The sequence below is a fragment of the Schistocerca nitens genome, chromosome 2 (genome assembly GCF_023898315.1).
Source record: "Schistocerca nitens isolate TAMUIC-IGC-003100 chromosome 2, iqSchNite1.1, whole genome shotgun sequence".
NCBI lineage: Eukaryota > Metazoa > Arthropoda > Insecta > Orthoptera > Acrididae > Schistocerca > Schistocerca nitens.
Window position 1 is genome coordinate 277,467,462 of NC_064615.1, and position 24,351 is coordinate 277,491,812.

The 24,351-nt window shown below is 44.0% G+C and overlaps 1 protein-coding gene across 1 annotated transcript in view; it reads right to left on the reverse strand.

The window, feature by feature from the left end:
- The window catches only part of LOC126234361 (uncharacterized), a 60,341-nt gene extending 36,856 nt beyond the window's left edge, over positions 1-23,485 (reverse strand). The window contains exons 1-3 of the mRNA XM_049943049.1: positions 23,384-23,485; positions 13,344-13,469; positions 3,502-3,640 (exon numbers count right to left, since the gene is read on the reverse strand). Of these exons, the coding sequence (XP_049799006.1) occupies positions 3,502-3,640; positions 13,344-13,469; positions 23,384-23,465 (347 nt within the window). The 5' untranslated portion in view covers positions 23,466-23,485. The remainder of the gene's footprint in view (positions 1-3,501; positions 3,641-13,343; positions 13,470-23,383) is intronic.
- Between the last annotated feature and the right edge of the window lie 866 nt (positions 23,486-24,351).

Sequence of the window (24,351 nt, forward strand, 5' to 3'; positions counted from 1 at the left end):
CATTTTGGAAGTCACTCGCTGCGTGGGAGTGGCTAGTTCAACAATCGCAGTTAGCAGAAAGAGCGAGTTATTACTGAGAGGATGTATCACATTAGTGAACATGAAGACAATATAGCAATAACAACTTTGGAGTTTTCACAGATGGTGCAGTTATCTATAACGAACTCTGCCTTTTTAAGTTTTAAGTGTTGTGCAAAGATTGTCAAATTGCTTTAAATGTCAAAAAATGTGAAACTGTGCTCTTATCAGAACGGAAAAACGGTGTATGTATGATTAAGAGTTATAATTGGTATCGGTCAACTCACACAATTATCTTTGTAGGCGCATGAAATGGAGTGATCACAGGGGCTCGGTCGTTGGTAGAGTGGGCAGCAGACTATGGGTAGTTCATAGAATACTAAGGAAATGTAATCGAACTACCCAGGAGTATTCTTAGAAAGCACTCGCGCGATACATCCTTGAATATTGGTCAGGTGTGTGGAGTCCGCGAAATAGAACTAACAGGCGATACTGAACGTGTACAGAGAAGGGCAACACGCATGGTCACATGTTTGTTCGATCCTTGGGAGTGTTTCACAGAGCGTTGAAAGAACTGAACTGGCAGACACTTGAAGACAGACGTATACTTTTCCGAGAAAGGCATCACAAAAAATTTCAAGAACCCGCTGTGAACGATGAACCTATGAAAATATTACAACCCTCTAGGTATCGCCTTTATAGGGATCCTGAGTACAAGATTAGATTAATACCAGCACTCACGGCGGCATCTAAACAGTCATTACTCCCGCGCTCGATTCGTGCATGGGGCGGGGAGAAGCCCTGATAACTGGTACAGGAGACGTACCCTCTGTCATGCACAGCCCAGTGGTGTGCACATTATGGCCATAGGTACAGACGCGGAAGCGCTAAAAGACGATTTCCAAGACTAATGGAGAATTTTTTATGGGTTCGCACACTAGTATCTATATTTACAGTTAGATGTACATATACACTGATGAGACAGAAGTATAAGGCCGACTTCCTAATAGCCGGTATGTCCACCTGTTCACGGATAACAGTGGCGAAACGTCGTGGCATGGAAACAGTGAGGACTTGGTAGGTCGCTGCAGCGAGGTGGCACCACATCAGCACACGCAAATCACCTAATTCCCGTAAATTCCGGGGAGGGGCACAATGAGGTCTGACCCCATGTTCAATAAGATCCCAGATATGTTCGACCGGGTTCAGAGCTGCCGAGCTGGGGGTCCAAAACATCAGCTGGATCTCGCCACTGTTTTCTCCGAACCATTCCATCACCGTCCTGTCCTTCTGACATGGCACATTATCTTGTTAAAGAATGCTACTGCAGTCGGGAAACATGATCGTCACGAAGGGGTCTATACGGCCTTAAATCAGTGTACTACACCCCTTTGTCGTCTTGGTGCCTTGGACGAGCTCCACTGGATCTTTGGATGGCCACGTGAATGTTCCCCAGAGCACAATAGAGCCGCCATAAGCTTATCTCCGTCCTGTAGTATAGGTTTCAAGGAGCTGTTCCCCTGGAAGACGACGGATTCGCGGCCTCCTGTCGGCGTGATGAAGGAGGTATCGGGATTGATCAGACCATGCAAGGCTCTGCCAACGCGCCAGCGTCCAGTGCTCATGATCGCGTGCCCATTTCAGTTATAGTTGCCGATGTCGTAGTGTTAACAATGGCACATGCATGGGTCGTCGTTAGGAGTGTCCGCCGCACTGTATATTCAGACTCTGCCCAGAACTAAAGTCTGATATTAGTTCCGCCACAGTTCGCCGCTTGCCCAGCCTACGACATCCGACATCAGAAATGAGGGGTGGCCGCCAACCCCGTGACGTCTGGACGTTGTTTCACTTTGGTTTCGCCACGCATTGAAGACACTCGCAAAAACACTCCTCGAACACCTGGCAAGTCGTGCAGTTCCAGGCCATCACAATCTACACTCGGTCAAACCCAGATAGATCGCACACCTTATCCATTCCACACTCGGACTGCACACTTACGATACTACACGCACCGTGCGTATGTCTGACCGGCAGTCATTACTCGCCATGTGATGCTGCTATCGCCTGAACGGGTTTATAGCATAGCAGGTCGGTGGTCATAATGTTCTGGCTGGTCAGTGTATTATTCGGTAAAGTGTGGTAGCTACGTCTACTTTACCGTTGCTGCTCCATATATATACGAGTGAAAGAAAAGTGGTGGCGGAACAAAACTATATTGCACAAGGAAGCCGAAGAATTCAAAGCGTAGTGACAGTTACGTAACTATATTTGTCCACCTGAAGACGGGTTAATTCCTAGAATGTGCCTTCGCATGAATAAGGTGCCACTTGTTACTGTAATTTTTCAAGTTATTATACGTATGGTTCGGAGCTCAGGCATCACTTTATTAAAAACAGTAATACCAACAGGAAACTAGCAAACGTTAATGTTATTGTGGTGTTCAGCCCTCAGACTGGTTCATGAAGTTCTCAATGCTAGTCTGTCCGTACCAGTCCCACTATCTGTATGACTACTGCATCCTACAGCAGTTGGAACCTGCTGACTACAGACAGTCCAGCCTTGGTTTTCCTGTACAATTCTTACTCCCTCCCTCAGACAAGTTAACTATTCCTTGACACGATTCGGGACCTTTACATTGGTTATCATATTAACACAATTAAACTTCAGCATTCATCTGTAATACAACGTTCCAAATGCTTCTATGGTCAAATTGTCTGTACTGTTTATCGGCAATGTTTCATTCCATATAAGGCTGTATTCCAGACAAGAAAGGATTTCCCAGTATTTAAATTTATAACCGTCGTTAGAATATTTTTGCCTTTGAGTATAGTTTTTCTTGCTACCTCCAGTCTGTAATTGATACCCCGTTACTGCGTCGTCAGTTATTTTGCAGCCCAAATAGCGAAACTAGATTATTACCTTTAGTGTCTTCTTTCCTAATCTAATTCTCCCAGCATGACTAGTACTTAAGGTCGATTACATTCCATCACTACAGGCTTACTTAAAAAAAAAAAAAAGTCAACGTGTTTTCAAATCAAGATACGTTCCATTAGATTGGCCTACTAAGGCCTTCATTGTGTCTGTCAAAACGTACAGTGTGATCGGAAAAGCTTAAAAATCTTATTTCGTCTCTCTGGACTTCAATTCCATTCGAAAATTAATATTCAGGTAATTGATCGTTTGCCGCCTAATGCCTTCCGTCATCGAAGCACAGAAAAACATTTTATGCCTTTATTTACCATCGAATGTACTACGTGGTATTTGATTCTCCCGGACATAATTGCGTCTCAGTTAGTATTCATTGTTTTCGTGGAGCAGTGACAATGATATACTTGATTTTCTCTTTTTCTTTTGAGTTTCCGTTGTCAAAGGAATTAGGACTTTCGTACCAAATGTCTGTTCTGCTCTGCTGCAAATGCTGACACAGTTACTGCTTAGAGTGACTACATTGCTGCAACATGTATTCCGATTGCCTTTACTAACCTCGAGGGGCCTTCGGTGAGACCGAAGCAGCTACACACTGGGGTGCACACAGACTTGATTACGTCAGAGATATCTGCGCCAAGTTCGTACGTCTTCCCCTCGTAGTGGCATTTTGTCCTGTCCAGCGACAGAAGGAAACCTGAAAGGAAACAACAAACAGTTAAATATGAAGCATCAGTTGCTGATATGATATATCTGGCTAGTCCAGTACCAATTCAGTAATACGTTTTGCAATACTACAGCAACGTAATATACAACTCATTTGTTGAAATACTTAAACAACACATTTTTAATGCGATACTGCAGTGTCCGTGTTGTTCAGAAGTAAGATACAATGTTATGTTCTTTCGGACATTCATACATGTACGAAACGACAGACACTGCAGCGAATACAGTCGTTGTGAAATTCATGAAATGTATTCATAGCTGCGAGTGTGGACAAACATTAGCTGTATAATGACGACTATGAAAATTTGTGCCGGACCAGTACTCGAACCCTGATTTCCCGCTTATCGCGAGAGGTCGCCTTACCATTTGGCTATCCGAGCACACTTCAGAGCAAGACCCAAACTTCCGTATGTCGTCAGCCCTGTGCCTACAAGCTGCAGTCGTACAACCATTGTGTATATTCCGTTACAGGTCAGACATTTGATAAGGCGACCGTTCGCTGTAAGCGGGAAATCCGGGTTCGAGTCCCGGTCTACCACAAACTTTCATTGTTGTCATTCCGTTACACAGCTGATGGTTGTCCATATTCGCAACTGCGACTGTATTTCATTTACTAATTACAACTGTTGCAGGCCCGTGAGTGATCGAAAGAGAATTCAGGAGAAACCAGACCCGCTTTCTAGGCCATGCAGTACTTTCTGTAGACTACACACTGAAATAATTCTATAGGTCTGGTGTTCATAAGAAAAGCGGAAACAATTACAGGGTGATAATAATTAAACTTGAGAAAAACGAGTGATCGTAGGACAACGAAACTTGTGGAAATAATTTTAATGGTAATAACGAATGAACCATTTAACACATTTTAATTTCCACATGAGAGAGTAACATTTGTTACTCCGTACCATGTTTACGTTCCGGGTTGCAACCGTTGCTTAGTGTGACGACCATCTGCGTCCACGCCCGCCTGGAAACGCACTAGAGATTCCATTTCACAACTGTTCGTAGCCATTTGCGAACGGTGGACCATGGCATGTTCAGTTGTCGTGACACAGTTCGTGCACCGCTTGAAGAGCGCACATTGCGTCCAGAATTCTCAGCCATGACAACAGTAATTTTTTCAACGATTTGTGTGCTCTCCCAGGAGCAACTCCCAAGTCGTTAGTTAATTCGAATTTCCGAGTCATGTTCTTCAATCCGAGAGCGGGAAGAGGACCTCTCCATATTCTCCATGTGTCTTTACTTGCAAAGAGCAGCTCCACTATTGCTGTCACTTTAATAAAACAGCGTTACCGAGTGAGACTCTGCTCACCTTGTCCAGACCCACGTGGACTGTCTGCAACTGTAATGCACACACATTCTTGTGTTTCAACCCTACGTCGCCGTACCAGTACCGGCGCCTAACGCCTAGTCATAACACTAACTTCACTAACAACGCAAATCTTGCACCATACAGTCCGAATATCATTACTAGGAAGTTCTGTACCCATACGGTAAACAGTTTTCCATCTACACTGGCTCACGCACCATAAGTTTAATTATACTTATCCTTTACTTTTATTTTCCATTTTCTTTGCAACGGCCATGTTTTGATTTTGTCTTTCTTTTCCATATATTTATTTCATAATTATTGGGATTCTATCGAACTTTATTTACAATTAAATTAGCTAAGAATTAAAAAAGAAAATTAACACAATCAGATTTAATCTTCGAGCAAATCGGTTAACGTCTCAATAGGGAAACATTTAAATTAACTGTGTAACTAAACGTCAACACAGTTGTTTAATTTCTTACAAGCTGCTTGATGTCCAGGGTAGAGGTGCAACCTTTATAGACTAACCTGTGCAGTATAACACGAGAACACTTGAAATGGTACGGCAAAAAAAGACCAATCAGTGTGCCTGCTGCAGTTTGTGTGGGCAGGGATCAAGCGTGCATTTTTCCCCATTGAGTACTGTGTACAGCTGAGACACAGCCTTCGAGTAACAAGGAAGCCAAACGGCACATCCAAATTCGACATATTAACCATCTTGACAGGGCTAAACTGTGTGACGGACTGGGACTCAAACACAGAACCTAGCGCTTCACGAACTGAGCTATCCAAGGAAGACCTTACTTCACTAGCACTCCTGGAGAGAGAAAATGATCATCTTGCGCGCGATAGCTAGTTCTTGCTAATATTAATAAGAAACATCACAGTCGTGTTAAAAAGGGAAACTCCCCATCGCAACCCCCTCAGATTGAGTGGTAAGATTGCCCAGTGGATATTGTTGCTGTGGTCTCCAGGCCAGAGACTGGTTTGATGCAGCTCTCCATGCTACTCTATCCTGTGCAAGCTTCTTCATCTCCCAATACCTACTGCAACCTACATCCTTCTAGTGTATTCATCTCTTGGTCTTCCTCTACGATTTTTACCCTCCACGCTGCCCTCAAATACTAAATTGGTGGTTCCTTGATGCCTCAGAATATGTCCTACCAACCGATCCCTTCTTCTAGTCAAGCTCTGCCACAAATTTCTCTTATTTCCAATTCTATCCAATACTTCCTCATTAGTTATGTGATCTACCCATCTAATCTTCAACATTCTCCTGTAGCTCCACATTTCGAAAGCTTCTATTCTCTTCTTGTCTAAACTATTTATCGTTCACGTTTCACTTCCATACATGGCTACACTCCATAAAAATACTTTCAGAAACGACTTCCTGACACTCAAATCAATACTCGATGTTAACAAATTTCTCTTCTTCAGAAACGCTTTCCTTGCCATTGACAGTCTACATTTTATATCCTCTCTACTTCGACCATCATCAGTTATTTTGCTCCCAAAATAGCAAAACTCATACACTACTTTAAGTGTCTAATTTCCTAATCTAATCCCCTCAGCATCACCCGACTTAATTCGACTACATTCCATTATCCTCATTTTGCTTTTGTTGATGTTCATCGTATACCCTCCTTTCAAGACACTGTCCATTCCGTTCAGCTGCTCTTCCACGTCCTTTGCTGTCTCTGACAGAATTACAATGTCATCGGCGAACCTCAGAGTTTTTATTTCTTTTCCATGGATTTCAATTCCTTCTCCGAATTTTTCTTTTGTTTCCTTTACTGCTTGCTCAATATAGAGATTGAATAACATTGGGGATAGGCTACAACCCTGTCTCACTTCCTTCCCAACCACTGCTTCCCCTTCATGCCCCACGACTCTTATAACTGCCATCTCGTTTCTGTACAAATTGTAAATAGCCTTTCGCTCCCTGTACTTTACCCCTTCCACCTTTAAATTTGAAAGAGAGTACTCCAGTCAACATTGTCAAAAGCTTTCTCTAAGTCTACAAATGCTAGAAACGTAGGTTTGCCTTTCCTTAATCTATTTTCTAAGATAAGTCGTAGGGTCAGTATTGCTTCACGTGTTCCAACATTTCTACGGAATCCAAACTGATCTTCCCCGAGCTCGGCTTCTACCAGTTTTTCCATTCGTCTGTAAGGAATTCGTGTTAATATTTTGCAGCTGTGGCTCGTTAAACAGGTAGTTCGGTAATTTTCACATCTGTTAACACCTTTTCTTTGGGATTGTAATTATTATATTCATCTTGAAGTCTGATGGTATTTCGCCTGTCTCATACATCCCGTCAAAAACTGAAGGCAGATCAAGCATGTAAATAGGAAGAAAGTATACCGAACTGTGAAAAAAGAAACAAAATAGAAACAGTGAACTGTTCAAGCTAAGGATGTACAACATCGAGTGCTCTACAAGAACCATCGCGTCGTGGTTTTATAGTCACCGTGTTGGACTGTGAAGTAGCAGATTCGTGTTCGGAACTCCCTCACGACCTACAATTTATTTTTCACAAAATTACTAGCTGTCCGTCCGGTAACAGACGTGTCTGTGCGCTGTATTCAAATTTGTGTCTGTGTCGTGATGTAAAGTTCGTTTGCAACAGTGAAGTGTAAGGAATTGACCGCGAGACGTGCACAAGTACCGCATGTTATGATTCCTGCGTTTCGTTTGGAAGCTTTGAATCTTGAATTCATTTGTTGCAACATAGTTCACGCCCGTTTATTTGTTGTTTTCCTTTCTGCGAGAGGTCTATCCGGTAGCCAACCTGCTCTCACTATTCACCACATTTACCTGCGACGATAATATGTACTTACCACATGGCGGCCGCTGTGGCCGAGCGGTTCTAGGCGCTTCCGTCTGTAATTGCGGGACCGCTACGGTCACAGGTTTGAATCCTGCCTCGGGCTGGATGTGTGTGATGTCCTTAGGTTAGTTAGGTTTAAGTAGTTCTAAGTTCTAGGGGACTGATGACCTCAGATGTTAAGTCCCATAGTGCTCAGAGCCATCTGAACCATTGAATTTACCACATAATTCATATTCTATAACCAACGTAAAGTATGGCAGTTGCCAAAACTACAGCAGGAAACGAGACGCATCAGTGACTGGACGGAAAGTTCATAAATTCGTGAAAAAAAAGGAGATACGTGGGAGGTTTGAACACGATACTCGCGCTCTTTATAATCCAACACGTTGACCACACAACCCCGACGCCATTGTTCTTGCAGTCGGATCTTTAGCTTGGACCGTTCACTGGTTCTATTTTGCTTCTTTTTTCGCAATTCAATACAACTTCTTCCCATTTTCATGCTCGATCTGTTTTCAGTTTTTGACGGGCTATCCACTGGGCCATTTTACCACTAAGTCTGAGGGTGTGCGATGGGAAGGTTCCCTTGCAAGGTACAGTTATTATGTCACGACCGGTTTTTGTTCAATAAACATCACTGTTGACAGTCTTCGTAACTAATTTACACACAGGACTGTGCACATTAACGTCATCGGCAGACTTGGTGCGAAAATCTGTTACGAAGACTGTTGACAGTGATCTTCATTGAACGAAACCATTCGTGAGATAATACACGTACCTTAATACAGTTGTGATTGTTCTTACTCAAAAAATGGTTCAAATGGCTCTGAGCACTATGGGACTCAACTGCTGTGGTCATTAGTCCCCTAGAACTTAGAACTACCTAAACCTAACTAACCTAAGGACATCACACACATCCATGCCCGAGGCAGGATTCGAACCTGCGACCGTAGCAGTCGCACGGTTCCGGACTGCGCGCCTAGAACCGCGAGACCACCGCGGCCGGCTTGTTCTTACTGATTATCAGTAGAAAAAGTTGTGTTTTAAACTATGTTGCCAGTTACAAACTGCTTTGCCAACCTCCTGCAGCTGCGTCATTACGGATGTTAAAATAAAAGTATGGAGAGGTCAACCCATGAACAGGCTTCTGGCATGACTGTGGGTAATGTACAGCGGGCGCTCACGTGGCAATAGGAGGGGGCGGCTCGCGAAACCATCACCGCTGCCTGTCTGTACGCCCAGGAGAGGTGTCCGGTACTCAGTTTGATAGCAGGCTGAGTGTACCTGGGGCCGTTCTGGAGGGACTGGAACGAGGGCATTTCCCAGCCTCTGCTCTGCAGAGAACCTGGGAGCTCCACTCTGATCTACATCTACATGACTACTCCGCAATTCACATTTAAGTGCTTGGCAGAGGGTTCATCGAACCACAATCATACTATCTCTCTACCATTCCACTCCCGAACAGCGCGCGGGAAAAACGAACACCTAAACCTTTCTGTACGAGCTCTGATTTCTCTTATTTTATTATGATGATCATTCCTACCTATGTAGGTTGGTCTCAACAAAATATTTTCGCATTCGGAAGAGAAAGTTGGTGACTGAAATTTCGTAAATAGATCTCGCCGCGACGAAAAACGTCTTTGCTTTAATGACTTCCATCCCAATTCGCGTATCATATCTGCCACACTCTCTCCCCGGTTACGTGATAATGCAAAACGAGCTGCCCTTTTTTGCACCCATTCGATGTCCTCCGTCAATCCCACCTGGTAAGGATCCCACACCGCGCAGCAATATTCTAACAGAGGACGAACGAGTGTAGTGTAACCTGTCTCTTTAGTGGACTTGTTGCATCTTCTAAGTGTCCTGCCAATGAAACGCAACCTTTGGCTCGCCTTCCCCACAATATTATCTATGTGGTCTTTCCAACTGAAGTTGTCCGTAATTTTTACACCCAGGTACTTAGTTGAATTGACAGCCTTGAGAACTGTACTATTTATCGAGTAATCGAATTCCAACGGATTTCTTTTGGAACTCATGTGGATCACCTCACACTTTTCGTTATTTAGCGTCAACTGCCACGTGCCACACCATACAGCAATCTTTTCTAAATCGCTTTGCAACTGATACTGGTCTTCGGATGACCTTACTAGACGGTAAATTACAGCATCATCTGCGAACAACCTAAGAGAACTGCTCAGATTGTCACCCAGGTCATTTATATAGATCAGGAACAGCAGAGGTCCCAGGACGCTTCCCTGGGGAACACCTGATATCACTTCAGTTTTACTCGATGGTTTGCCGTCTATTACTACGAACTGCGACCTTCCTGACAGGAAATCACGAATCCAGTCGCACAACTGAGACGATACCCCATAGGCCCGCAGCTTGATTAGAAGTCGCTTGTGAGGAACGGTGTCAAAAGCTTTCCGGAAATCTAGAAATACGGAATCAACTTGAGATCCCCTGTCGATAGCGGCCATTACTTTGTGCGAATAAAGAGCGAGCTGCGTTGCACAAGAACGATGTTTTCTGAAACCATGCTGATTACGTATCAATAGATCGTTCCCTTCGAGGTGATTCATAATGTTTGAATACAGTATATGCTCCAAAACCCTACTGCAAACCGACGTCAATGATATAGGTCCGTAGTTCGATGGATTACTCCCGCTACCCTTCTTAAACACTGGTGCGACCTGCGCAATTTTCCAATCTGTAGGTACAGATCTATCGGTGAGCGAGCGGTTGTATATGATTGCTAAGTAGGGAGCTATTGTATCAGCGTAATCTGAAAGGAACCTAATCGGTATACAATCTGGACCTGAAGACTTGCCCGTATCAAGCGATTTGAGTTGCTTCGCAACCCCTGAGGTATCTACTTCTAAGAAACTCATGGTGGCAGCTGTTCGTGTTTCAAATTCTGGAATATTCCATTCGTCTTCCCTGGTGCTCTACCTCCTAGACCTACAGGTATTAACATTAAAAGATCCCATCATAAAGGGTACACTTCTTTTACCCTCTGGCCTATGGCTCCATTCGTGAATAATTTCCTTCCAACTGCCAGTGTAGATCATACTATACATATAGATGGTCCAGTCACGTTAACGTGACCACCCGTCAAAAGCCTGAATAATCATCATTTTCAGCGCGGACGAGCAGGAAGGGTGTCAGTGAGGTTCTGGAAGGTGCCGACAGGGATGTGGAGCCATGCCGACTCCAATGTTATGGCTAGCTGCGCTAGGTTTCTTGGTTGAGGATCCATGGTGCGAACAGATTCTCGATTGGATTCAAAGCCGGGAGGGTTGGTAGCCAGGAGAGTACGATAAGCTCATACCGGTGCTCTTAGAAGCATCACGATCACTGCGTCGTGTGAAGTGTTCTATTGTCCCGCCGGTAGATGCCATCGTGCCGAATAAAACAAAAACTACGTGAGGGTAGACACAGTTCACAAGATAGATGCATACTTGTGTTGATCCAATGTGCCTTCCGGAATGACAAGATCATCCAGAGAATGCCACAAAAGCATTCTCCAGTCCTTAACCCTCCCTCCTCCAGCTCAGACCCTTCCAGCGATAGTTGGACAAGCTTACACACTAAAGGCTAACTCTAACTTGGCGCGCCGAACATGATTCATCTGAAAAGACTACCTGTCGCCACTCACTGGAAGTCGTGTAGCGATACTGACGTGCATGTTCCAGCCTTGGTCGCCCGTGAACAGCTCTCATTACGGGTGCGTGAATCAGGCGCATACTGCAGGGGGCCGGAAGCAGCATCGTTCGCTGGGCAGTCTCTGAAGATACGCTGTTGGCAGCCCCTCGGTTCGTAGGGCGGTCGGTTGTTCAACAGCTGCGCGCCTATTCGCCCGCACGGATCTTCGCACCTGTCGTTCACCCCTGTCATATATGGCCCGTGGTGCACCGCCGTTGCCTCGGCACAGGTTTTGGATAACATCATTTTGCCATACACGGTATACTTTAACAACGGCGGCACGCGAACAGTTTACAAACTTACCCGTTTCGGAAATACATTCACCCCTCGACCCAAAAGCCAACGATCAGGCCCTTTTGGAGATCAGTTAAATCGCTCTGTTTCCGAATTACGTCAACTACGGTGTTTTCCGCGTCCCTCGGCGTGCTTTATGCACTGAAGAGCCAAAGAACCTGGTACTCCTGCCTAATATCGTGTATGGCTCCCGCGAGCACGCAGAAGTGCCGCAACACGGCGTCGCATGGACTCGACTAATGTCTGAAGTAGTGCTGGAGGGAACTGACACCATGAATCCTGCGGGATTGTCCGTAAATCCGTAAGAGTACGACGGGATGGAGATCTCTTCAGAACAGCACGTTGCAAGGCATCCCAATAATGTTCGTGTCTGGGGAGTTTGGTGGCCACCGGAAGCGCTTAAGCTCAGAAGAGTGTTCCTGGAACCACTCTGCAGCAATTCTGGACGCGTGGGGTGCCGCATTGTCCTGCTGGAATTGCCCAAGTCCGTCGGAATGCACCGTGGACATGAATAGATGCAGGTGATCAGACAGGACGCTCACGTACGCGTGAGGCGTATCAGGAGTACCATATCACTCCAACTGCACACGCCCCACACCATTACGGAGCTCCACCAGCTTGAGCAGTCCTCTGCTGACATGCAGGGTCCATGGATTCATGAGGTCGTCTCCACACCAGTAAACGTCCATCCGCTCGATACAATTTGAAACGAGACTTGTCCGACCAGGCAACATGTTTCCAGTCATCAACAGTCCAATGTAAATGTTGATGGCTCCAGGCGAGGCGTAAAGCTTTTTGTCCTGCAGTTATAAAGGGTACACGAGTGGGCCTTCGCTCCGAAGCCCCATACCGATGATATTTCGTTGAATGGTTCGCATGCTGACACTTGTTGACGACCCAGCATTGAAATCTGCAGCAATTTTCGGAAGGGTTGCACTTCTCTTTAGTCATCGTTGGCCCCGTTCTTTTTCCGGCCACAGCGATTTCGCAGATTTGATGCTTTACCAGAGTCCTGATATTTACGGCACACTCGTGAAATGGTCGTACAGGAAAATCCCCATTTCACCGCCACTACGGAGATGCTGTCTCCCATCGCTCGTGCGCCAACTATAACACCACGTTCAAAGTCACTTAAATCTTGATCGCGTGCCATTGTAGCGGCAGTAACCGATCTAACAATTGCGCCAGACACTTGTCTGGTATAGGCGTTGTCGACCGCAGCACCGCGTTCTGCCTGTTTACATGTCTGTATATTTGAATGCGTATACCAGTTTCTTTGGCGCTTCAGTGTATGTCCTCGACTGCTAGTGCTGCCATCTGGCGTCTGTGAGTGGTTACTGCACGTTGACGTCGGACGTAGGCAGTGGTTAATTAATGTGACTCTACCGTCTATAAGCTGCTTATAAATCAAGCTGTTAGTGATCTAGTGTTCAGCCGCGGTTGGCCGATAAACTGCAGCCTTCGCCCGTGTCATGTGATGCTATCCTGCAACTGCATTTATGGGGTGTTCCCAGTTCATTATATGGTACTCACTGCAGTCGAAGTGCGTTGGACAGCAGTTGCCGGCGGTAGCACTGGGAACGCAGCCCACCTCCTCGTAGTATCGTATGGTTCTGTAGTTGGGGCAGTCCTGTACTCTGCATAATGACGTCTGGGAACCTGAAACAGAAATGTAAGAAACCTCTGTTAGAGTGCTTAACTTGTTGTTCGCCTCCGCATAAGAGACATATTGTTCGGTGCTACAGGTTCTATGGCGGTCGTATTGAACATACCGTTTTTCGGGGTTGTCGTCTATTTGTATTGTTTCAGTTCCACAGTTTCGACATCACTGAGGTTAGGACAACAGCAATTACAAAGTACTTCGTGTCAGCTGCAACCACTTGAAGATATCAGAAGTTGTCGCAAGGGAATGTTGTGGAATTTACATATCGTGATATGGCGGCATAATCGTGAACTGCATATTCAAAATTCGCGATTGCAATGTCACGAAAAAGTGTTCGAAATTTACGTCAACCCGGAGTGAAAAGATAACTGCGTGCCTAAAGCCTCTCTAGCATTACACCGAAGTGGTGAAATCGACGAACGCCGCCATTTCCAGGAGCTGCATTTTTGCCGCTCAGTGTGAGAGAGGCTATCCGATATTCGGTTATTTGTTTCAAGTTGATGGCTGGTGTGGTATTTTTGTATAGAAGTGAATGATGTTCCCTAGTAGCAATTTCATCATGGTTGTCGTCAAATTGGGGGTCCTGTGGATGAGCGTGTATTTTTTCGAATAAATGGCGGAATATTTCAGCTTTCTCCCATTCGTCCAGCGTCATGTGGTTATCAATTTGTAAAGTCGACTCTTCGGTGACAGTTTTGCACATGGTTCTCTCGAATTTATTCCAAAAGAGAGCGGGGTTACGTGTGTCAAGTCCTTGTGACTCAAGTTCCTATACACTTTCTCTGAGTTAGCGAATCTCTGAACTAACTTGGTTGTTAAGATGGTTTCATTCCGTTTTAGTTCTTTGATTAGGTTGTCGTTTAATTTACCTACATATTTTTCTTTTTCCTTTGATTAGGTTAAGAATACGTGTAGGAAGTCTACCTTTGTGTTCTGTAATGGTTTTCTTTGATGCGTTCTTAGTGATATCAGATGGTGTCGTTTGGACGATTAGTTGGCAATATTTGTCAATGCCTTCAGTTGTATTTACAGCTTTTAGGCTTTTTGCTTAAAATTTCTGTTCTGAAGTCTTCTAGATTAAGATTTTTGTAGTGGATGAAACTTTAGTCTTCTATTGTCGGTGTCGTTTTTGACGTGGGTATTAGCCGTTGTTTTTATGATGATGGGGAGATGGTCACTGGAGATGGTGTACTTCACTGCAATGACTATCTATTTGCTGTGTGCAAATAATTATGGACGTTCCAGTGTGGCTGATAAAAAAAGTGAATTATTTTGTAGGTGGTTTAGGTTGTTGGCAAGCTGTCTCGGGTACGGTCAAGTAAAACAACAGGGATATGTTTTCTGCTCTCCACACCCGCACACTGTGCGATATAATACGGGACAACAGCTTTACCAGCGCATTTATCTCGGACATCACAGGCCAGCCAGCTGGTCCAACTAACCTGCAGTGACGCGAGTGGTTGCAGATAAGACGTAAAAAGAGACGAGCGAAGAAACAATATAGATTCGAATATCATTTACTTTTTAAAGAGAATAAAACTATATTTTGCAAAACTCCAGCAAAACCGCAAGATTCGGAGGGGACAAAAGCACAAAACACTCTCGTTCTCAGCTAGCATAGTTCTGTAATTAAAAAGAGAGTAATGGAAATTCGTAACTTAAGCACAGAGTAATTTTTTTGAGTGAGCTATGCGATGCAAAACTAAATTGCAGGTATTTCACCGCGTAGTTAATCAGTGACGCCACTGAAGGTATTACAGATAGTCGTCTGGTATACTCTCTGAACTCCTTCCACATCCGAGTCCGAGAAATACATTTCGGTACTGGATCTATCATCTGCTGCGTTTATAACGAGTCTATCAACAGCACAACCCACGAAGCCGTCCAAGTGCCACGTTTTCTTGTCTTCTCTTACGACGTACCGTTCTGTATCCCACCAGCATTCGGCAGTGACGTGAGACAAAGATCCGTGCGTTAGTTCCAGTACGTCGGACAGTTTAAATGCTTTGTTATTTCTCGCGACATATTCCTTACCCTGGTTCCAGATCAGCTCTGTTGGATTAATAATGCAATGGTACGGTAAAAAAGCAGTATTTGTATGGCGTGGTCGATGCTGCGAAAATTGTTGCTTCCGTGTGTCTACGACGCTTATCACTCTGGCACGCATGAGACCACGTCTGTGGTATAAAAGAATGGACTTAGCGCAAATAAAGAGTAATTCCGATTTTTCATTTTTGTCCTAAGAATTTAATTTGTTATGTTTTATTAACATAAAAAACCTTTATTAATAATCTTTTATGAAATATCGAATAATCCAGAATTTATATCTGCAATGTAAACTGGAAATTTGCATTCAATTTGTAACTATAAGGAAGACGATGTGTATTTTTGATATGATGATTAGATATGTGTTAATTAGCATAAAGTGATGAATTTTACAGATGTAGGTGCTCCAAACAGAACGAAAAAAAGAAAGATCATAACACGATTTAAACGCTCGCCCAGAGAACTGTATTAGATTACCATTCTGCAACGCTATGTATGCCGTTTTATAAAATGCCTTAACTACAAAAAAAAATACAGCCTCGTACATCTTCAGGGCTTTTTTGTCTTTAAACTTGTGAAAAACATTAAGAACAATCTGCCTCTTGCCTCTTCTTAATGGTTTCCCACGCACGTGTTTCATTACAGCAGCCGCAGCCTTTTCCACACTGCGTATTAACAGCGCGACATCGGAGCCCAACAGTACAGAGACTGCGACTGTACACAATTGTTGAAATAAAAACTACATAGCTAAAGCATGATTAAGAAAAACGTTGATGACTGTTAATACATTAGAATATCTTAAAGCTTCATTTACCGTAACTTAGTACCATGATATCTAACATACAAGTAGAGCCTACTTACAAGAGCGCAACAACGCCGGTGTACGTGTGCCACTGGTGCTGACCAATTATCGCGTTTGTGTTTCTTTACATCAGGTTTATTCGCATGATGAAGAAAGTATACACCACTCACTTATGTGTGATTCGGTTACTGACTTCGAAAGTCAGTTGTTCGGATTTAGGTTATGACATGTTCAATATGCCTGTCATCATTGGCGTTGATGTGGCGCAGTCGAATAGCGAAATTCTGCATGACCCGTTGAAGTGTCGGAACATCGATGCTGTCGGTGACCTCCTGAATGGCTGTTTTCAGCTCAGTAATGGTTTTGGGGTTATTGCTGTACACCTTGTCTTTAACACAGCCCTACAAAAGGAGTCGCATGGCGGCCAATCGAGGCCAATGCCAGTAGCTTCTGTGTACAAAACGGTCCCTAAAATGCTCTTCCAGAACATAAAACACGCTTCTCCTTCGGTGGAGTTGAGCTCCGTCTTGCGTTAACCACTTCTTGTAGTAATCAGGGTCACATTGGATAATGGGGATGAAATCCTCTTCCAAAACCTTCACATACCGTTAGGTAGTCCCCGTGCCATCAAGGAATATCGCACTGATTATTCCATGACTGTACATTGCACAATTGCACACCACACTGTCACCTGTTGAGGGTGAAGAGACTTCTCGATCGCGAAATGCGGATTCTCAGTCCCCAAAATGCTCCAGTTTTGCTTATTGATGAACCAATCCAAATAACAATGGGCTTGGTCGCTAAACCAAACCATACTCACATCAAAGTACTATTCGTCAATTCTGTGGACGATAGTGTTCCGAAACACAGCCAGTGTTCCATAGCCCTGGGAATTATTGGCTGATGGGTTTGAATTTTGTTATGAGAAGAGATGGAGGTCTTCAACAATTTATCGCAGTGTCTCCCGGTTGATTTCCACGTGTTGTGCACCTCGTCTGCTCGATTTCCTGGGTCTGGTTTGAAACACAGCGCGTGTGTTTTTGATGTTTTCAGGCGTTTTCACCCTTTTTGGACGACAGACAACGCCAAAACTGTCATCACGAACACTACCCGTTTTCGCAAACTTCCAATCAAATTCTTGACTGTCAGCACACTTGGACCGGTTGTCTTCAGATTGAACTCGGTCGCAAACTTCCTTTAAGCAGCAATTGGGCTGTTATTGCTCTCATAGTAGGCCTTCACAAACGTTATACTCTCAGGCCCACGTGACATTTTCACGTGCAAATTGCCGACAACAAGGCACGTACTAATTCCCATCATTCCCTGCATCAAATAGAGCAGTTTGAACGTCCTGACGCAAACAGTTTAGAAGTTATGACGAGTTTATTTCATGTAGCTCAATAATTGTCACGCTGTATGTACCCAGTTGAACAATTCAACTGGTCATATGTAACTGTTGTTTGTGCCACCAAAGTTAGTGTCTAGTTGAGGTGTAGCGCCTGACATTGTGCGATTTCTGTAAAATAGTTTTGTTAAGAGGGATTTAATTTTATATTTGTCGGTTTTCAGAATTTATGTATGCTAATTTACTGCTCTGATTCAGTGATAAATTTCTATTGGTTCTGTATATATGCGCGGGATTGAGAGTGGTTGATGCTGCTTTCCGATTGAGTGTGATGTTTGTCTACACATTAGCGCGTATTTTGGGAACTAGAATCTTCTTTTGTGCAGAGAGAAGAGTAGAGTCGGGACAGGGATCTCATATTGTAATATTTCGCTACCAAAATCTTTGAGAAGTGCCGTAAAGTGTGGGAGAGAGTTCGATTTAATGCACGGTGTGAATTTCATATCTTTTGGTGCTGTTATGAACAGCTTAAGTTCCGCGTGGCGTGTTGCTTACTCGCGAACGTGAACATTTTGTTAAGTGAGGCTGATTATACTAACGTTTGAGTGAGCTACTCTGAAAGAAACTATCCGTTTGTAAACTTTCGGTGAAAAGATAGTTAATAATTACCATAAACTGGCTACGGTTATGAATGAGGTGTGCGTGTGGAGTAAGACTTGGTAGTAACTGGTGTATGCAAGCTTACCGCAACAGAGCGAAATTTTACGCACATTGTGTGGTCGGTAGAAGGAATAGTTAAATTAAAGCATTTATTTAACTATTCCTTCTACCGACCACACAATTTTTAATACGGTTTGGGGCTACGAGGTGTCCAGCTGTTTTTTCTGTAGCTTATTCCGGCTGAGAACTGCATTTCAGTGACTTCAAGGACGCATGCTCGTGAGAAGAGATTTTCCGCGAGGTGAGTGGAAATTTTCCAACGTACCACTTCGCCACACAGTCTCTAGCGAATGAGACAGGAACTGAAACGGAGGATAGGAAAGCAAATGCTTAACTCTCAAATGTTCCTTTACAAAGGTAAACTCAGGATAATTGCCCCAATTTAATCTCCGTACCGCAGTAAACATGAATAAAATAAATATTAGCATCAGTGGTGTTGAGAAACCACTGAAATCGCTATTGTAACACTAAGCTCCAGGGCCCGATGGAATTACTGTCAGATTCTATACTGAATTTTTGGCTGAGTTAGCCCTTCTTCTACCTATAATCTGTCGCAGATCCATCGAACGAAAAACCGTGACCTGTTCTTGGAAAAAAACACTGGCCACACCCGACTACAAGAAGGGTAGTAAAAGTCACCCACATAACTACCTTCCAATATACATCGATTCGTTGTAGAATCTTAGAACACATTTGGAGCTCAAACATAATGAGGTATCTTGAACAGAATGTCCTCCTCAATGCCAGCCAATAATGATTTCGAAAACATCGATCATGCGAAACCAAACTCACGTAACATACTGAAAGCTTTGGATCAAGGCAATCATGTAGGTGCTGTATTTCTCGATTTCCGAAAAGCATTTGCCTCAGTATCACACGTACGCTTATTGCCAATGTATGGGGTATCAAGTGACATTTGTGACTGTATTGATGACTTTTTGGTAGGGAGGACACAGCATGTTGTCTTGGATGGAGAGACATCGTCAGTGTAGAACCAACTTGAGGTGTGCTCCAGGGAAGTGTATTGACTCCCTTGCTGTTCATGTTATATATTAATGACATTACAGACAATATTAACAGTACCCTCAAACGTTTTGTAGATGATATCGTTATCTGTAATCAAGTACTAGCCGAAGAAGGAAGCTGCATAAATATTGCCAGATCTCGATAAAATTTCAAAGTGGTGTTAAGACTGGCAACTTGCTGTACATGTTCAGAGATGTAAAATTGTGCATGTCACAAAAGAATCGTATTAGCCCCTGACTATAATATCAGTCATTGCTGGAACCGGGCAACTCATACAAAGACCTCCGTGTAACATTTTGAAGGGATATGAAATGGAATGGTCACACAAGCGGGATAATCACGTAGGCTCAGTCATGGGTAAAGCAGGTACTAGATTTCGGTTTGTTGGTAGAATACTGGGGAAGTGCAGTCAGTCTACAAAAAAGATTGCTTACAAATCACTCATGCGACCTGTTCTAGAATATTGCTCTAAAGTACCACATGGGGCTGACAGAGGGTATTGGAAGTATACAGAGAAGGGCAGTACGAATGGTCACAGGTTTATTTGATCCGTGAGAGAGTGTCACAGCGATACTGAAGGAACTGAACTGGAAAACTCTTGAAGACAGACGTAAAGAAAATCTGTTAAGGTTTCAAAAACCGGCATTAAATGATGGTTCTAGGAAGACACTACAATATCCTACGTATCATGCACATAGAGATCGTGAGGAAAAGATTAGAATAATTACTGCGAGCACAAAGGCATTCAAACAACCATTCTTTCCGCGCTCCATACGTGGTCCTCAATAACTGTTACAGTGGGACCTACCCTCTGCCATATACCTCACGACGGTTTGCAGAGTATAAATGTAGATGCAGATGCGGAGTTCCAGATGCAGATCGACGGCCATGAATAGGACAAACAGAGATCACCTAACCGTTGAGAGGCGCATTTTATAGTTTATCATCTGATGTAGACTTCGAGGTACAGCTTAGTGACTTGAATTAATGCTTGGTCTCAGGGTGATATGGCTTAATAAAAGCTTCTCAGCCTAGCACGCGCGTAAAGTGGGAATACATACACGAACTTTCGGCTGTGAAATCTCGGTCATAGCCAAGTAGTAACTGGCTAGTGGATACGTAACCACTTGAAGCGGTTGGTGGTTATATTAACCACTTGGTGCGACTATAAATTCGAGCCAATTTTAGTTAGCTATCTTACTTTTGTGATAACTATTCAGTGCGGAACTGTCTTTTCTGTCTACAAAAATCATGAAAGTCGTAACGACGTCCCCAGAATCTATGCCTGGCGCTATCTGGCAAGTGTAGACTGCGTCATAACAGCACACCAATGTGAATTTGTGAGTCACGAAGCGTCTGAGTTAACATTTCACTGGAAATCCCGAAGACTTGCTTATACTCCGCTGCTTAATGTGAGGCTTGACCTGGTGGTGAATCGTGAATACTGTGGTGTCGCCTCTCAGAAGTATCTAATAATCACAAAACTTTTAATACTTTTGATTCACTAGGATTAGTCACAAGTTTCGCCCCTAGAACTATAAAATTCTAACTGTTATCGGCAATTGAGACCGGACTAATCCATCGGGTCTTCTTCAGCCTTCATAGTAGTGGCCGAACGAGGACCCTGCGGGGGACAGGGGAGGGCGGCTGCGCTACTACCCCCACCATTGTGCGATTTGCAAAGGGGGGAGACGGTTTCCCCCCTTCCCGTATCAAACCATTAGACCATCCCATCCTCTTATTTCAAGTCAGCCATACCAGCCAGGCGGTTCTAGGCCCTTCAGTCTGGAACCGCGCGACCCCTGCGTCGCAGGTTCGAATCCTGCCTCGGGCATGGATGTGCGTGATGTCCTTAGGTTAGTTAGGTTTAAGTACTTCTAAGTTCTAGGGGACTGATGAACTCAGATGTTAAGTCCCATAGTGCTCAGAGCCATTTGAACCATTTTGAACCAGTGGTATTTACTTCATGTTCACTGGGTATGTAAAACTTAACATTTAATTTAAATTTATGGAGTCATACTGAGAATGTATTAATACACTATCACTGTTTTAACGTTAATACGTTTGATTATTAATTCTGGAAGAAGCGCTATACGTTTACACGTTTCAAACTAAATCGTCATTCTCGTGTTGCCATTGTTGCATTAATCTCAGCTCCGACATCCGTTACTTGCGAGTTAGCGTGGTAAGTAGCATTATTGGTGAGTTGACTACCTCCGAGATCTACGGCATAGCAGCATATCTTCCAAGCAAGGCAGAATTTCTCGTTCCTTAACAGCGGTGCGTTACCGGATATATATGCAAACGTTGGTGGTCAGGATACTAGCAGCCGTGGTAAAACAGTTAGAATAGTCAGAGAATTAAAAATAAAAATAACGTTAACGATGGTACTAACAAAGACAAAGATGTTGACTCTTTGAGGACTCAAAACTGTAAGAAGTCTCAAGATAGCATCGGGAGTAATAGAAGGCTTGAAATTATAGTAGGAAATTGTGTTCCTTTACCACGATTTCAAAACTGGTGAAAGACTAAGTTATGGCTGTCTGTCGATGACAGAAATTTGGTAATATGCACAATGTGTTCAGAAGTTCGTGAACTTTAAGTGGCAACAAGGAAATGCATGGAGGTTACGTTGTTTGGGCTGTCAAAAATCAGGGGAAATCTCACAGCAGGCGCTCATCCTTGGCGGGAGACATTATTTCCCAGGCATCTTTATGCGCCCAGAACTGAGAAATAGTGACGTGATGCGATCGACGGGCATACTAGAGACACTGTCCAATACATTTACGCAAAGTTTATCGGATATTTCACTGTTATTTCCATTCCGCGATCGATTGCACCATACTTTCCTTACACGCCTTTGTATACTACACCGTTCCTGGTTGACACATTGGACATCGACAGCCCAACAGATCAGAGAACGGTATTACGAGTATGCCTAAACATAATGATCCATTTCTTCCATTCTGTAACGTCTCAGCTTCGATCCTTCTGATTCTATCCAACCGATTGTCGCATACAGGCCACTCACTGCCGTCATTTACGCCCGGTGTCGGTGGTCACTTGATTGTCTGGTAGGAGTTACACACCATCTATCGTGTTTCAAATATATCTGTGCGTTCTGTTAACAAGTAACTAACATTTTATTCAGTGTGGTTATATACAGGGTGTAACATGTGTAAGTGCAGATATATCTACTGGTGACTGAGTACGGTATATCGAATAATATTACATCAGTATTTATGTCATTTGCAGGCTAATAATTGTAGCTGTTACCTGTCATATGTTTTTAGGTTGGTTAGTATCTTTAAGTACGTGTGACAGAGCAACCCATTAGTTTCCCTGGGCAGCAGGTCAGGTGTTCAAGTGCGGACACAGGCACACAAAACAATTAGTCTATATTGACAGCCGTAGTCCACTTAGTGGTGCAGTTACGACAGTGCAGAAAACATCAGGTAGTAAAGAAAGTGACGAGTTTGCGGGCACACTGTTAGATGCAAAGGAAAAACAAGTAACACACTGTATTAAGATACTGTATGAAGATACAACGATCACAGTATCTGCAGTCAGAACGCTAACACAGTCTGTATACATAAGCTTCAGTTAAGATTCTTCATGGAAGAAGTGTTGCACATCGAGTGAATTAGCGAAACCTTAGTCTCCACACGTACCAGATACAGCCATGTGAATATATTCAGTCTTTCTCGCTACTTTCCTCCAGATTCTGTAGATGTGTTGCTCATATAACTCGCGTGCGATTTTCTTAGTTGCTCGTTGTTACAATCCGTTAGAAGGCTGATCTCTAAAACAGTCTTTCCAATCCACTGGTTCTTGTAGCATGCAATGGTGTGAGACCACTATTACATTGACACAAAGAACGAAAATATCGGCTGTAACAGCCAAAAGGCCAGGAATGCTGATATGTGCGTGTGCGTGCATATGCGATTGTGTGTGTGTGTGTGTGTACTCACTGGCAGGGCCCGTGGCGACCAGCAGAAACAGCAGCAGAGGCAGCGAGGCGGCAGACACGTTGAGCACCCAACGGTCGTCCATGCTGGAAGTCGGGTTCGCACTGCGGCATTAACCGGCAGCGCTCGCTATTTACGGCACAGCTGCCAGAGGGGAACCGGCACTCAAGGTCGGCGGTTACACGAGCTCGCGGCCTCTCATCTCCTAGCGTCACTCACAACCTTATGGGTCCGACCTTCTGCGAACCCCTCATTCCTGGAACTGATCTCAGCTTTCGACTATAATTGTCTCTGGATACAGATAATTAGCACTATTTTTCCATAAACAGACCTCAAGGACATAATGGTTGATACTTATTACTGAAATCATACACTACTGGCTATTAAAATTGCTACACCACGAAGATGACGTGCTACAGACGCGAAATTTAACCGACAGGAAGAAGATGCTGTGATTTGCAAATGATTAGCTTTTCACAGCATTCACACAGGGTTGGCGCCGGTGGAGACACCTACAACGTGGTGATATGAGGAAAGTTTCCAACTGATTTCTCATGCACAATCAGCAGTTGACCGGCGTTGCCTGGTGAAACGTTGTTGTGATGCCTCGTGTAAGGAGGAGAAATGCGTACCATCACGTTTCCGACTTTGATAAAGGTCGGATTGTAGCCTATCGCGATTGCGGTTTGTCGTATCGCGACATTGCTGCTCGCGTTGGTCGAGATCCAATGACTGTTAGCAGAATATGGAATCGGTGGGTTCAGGAGGGTAATACGGAACGCCATGCTGGATACCAAACGGCTCGTATCACTAGCAGTCGAGATGACAGGCATCTTACCCGCATGGCTGTAACGGATCGTGCAGCCACGTCTCGACCCCTGAGTCAACAGAAGGAGACGTCTGCAAGACAACAACCATCTGCACGAACAGTTCGAAGACGTTTGCAGCAGCATGGTCTATCAGCTCGGAGA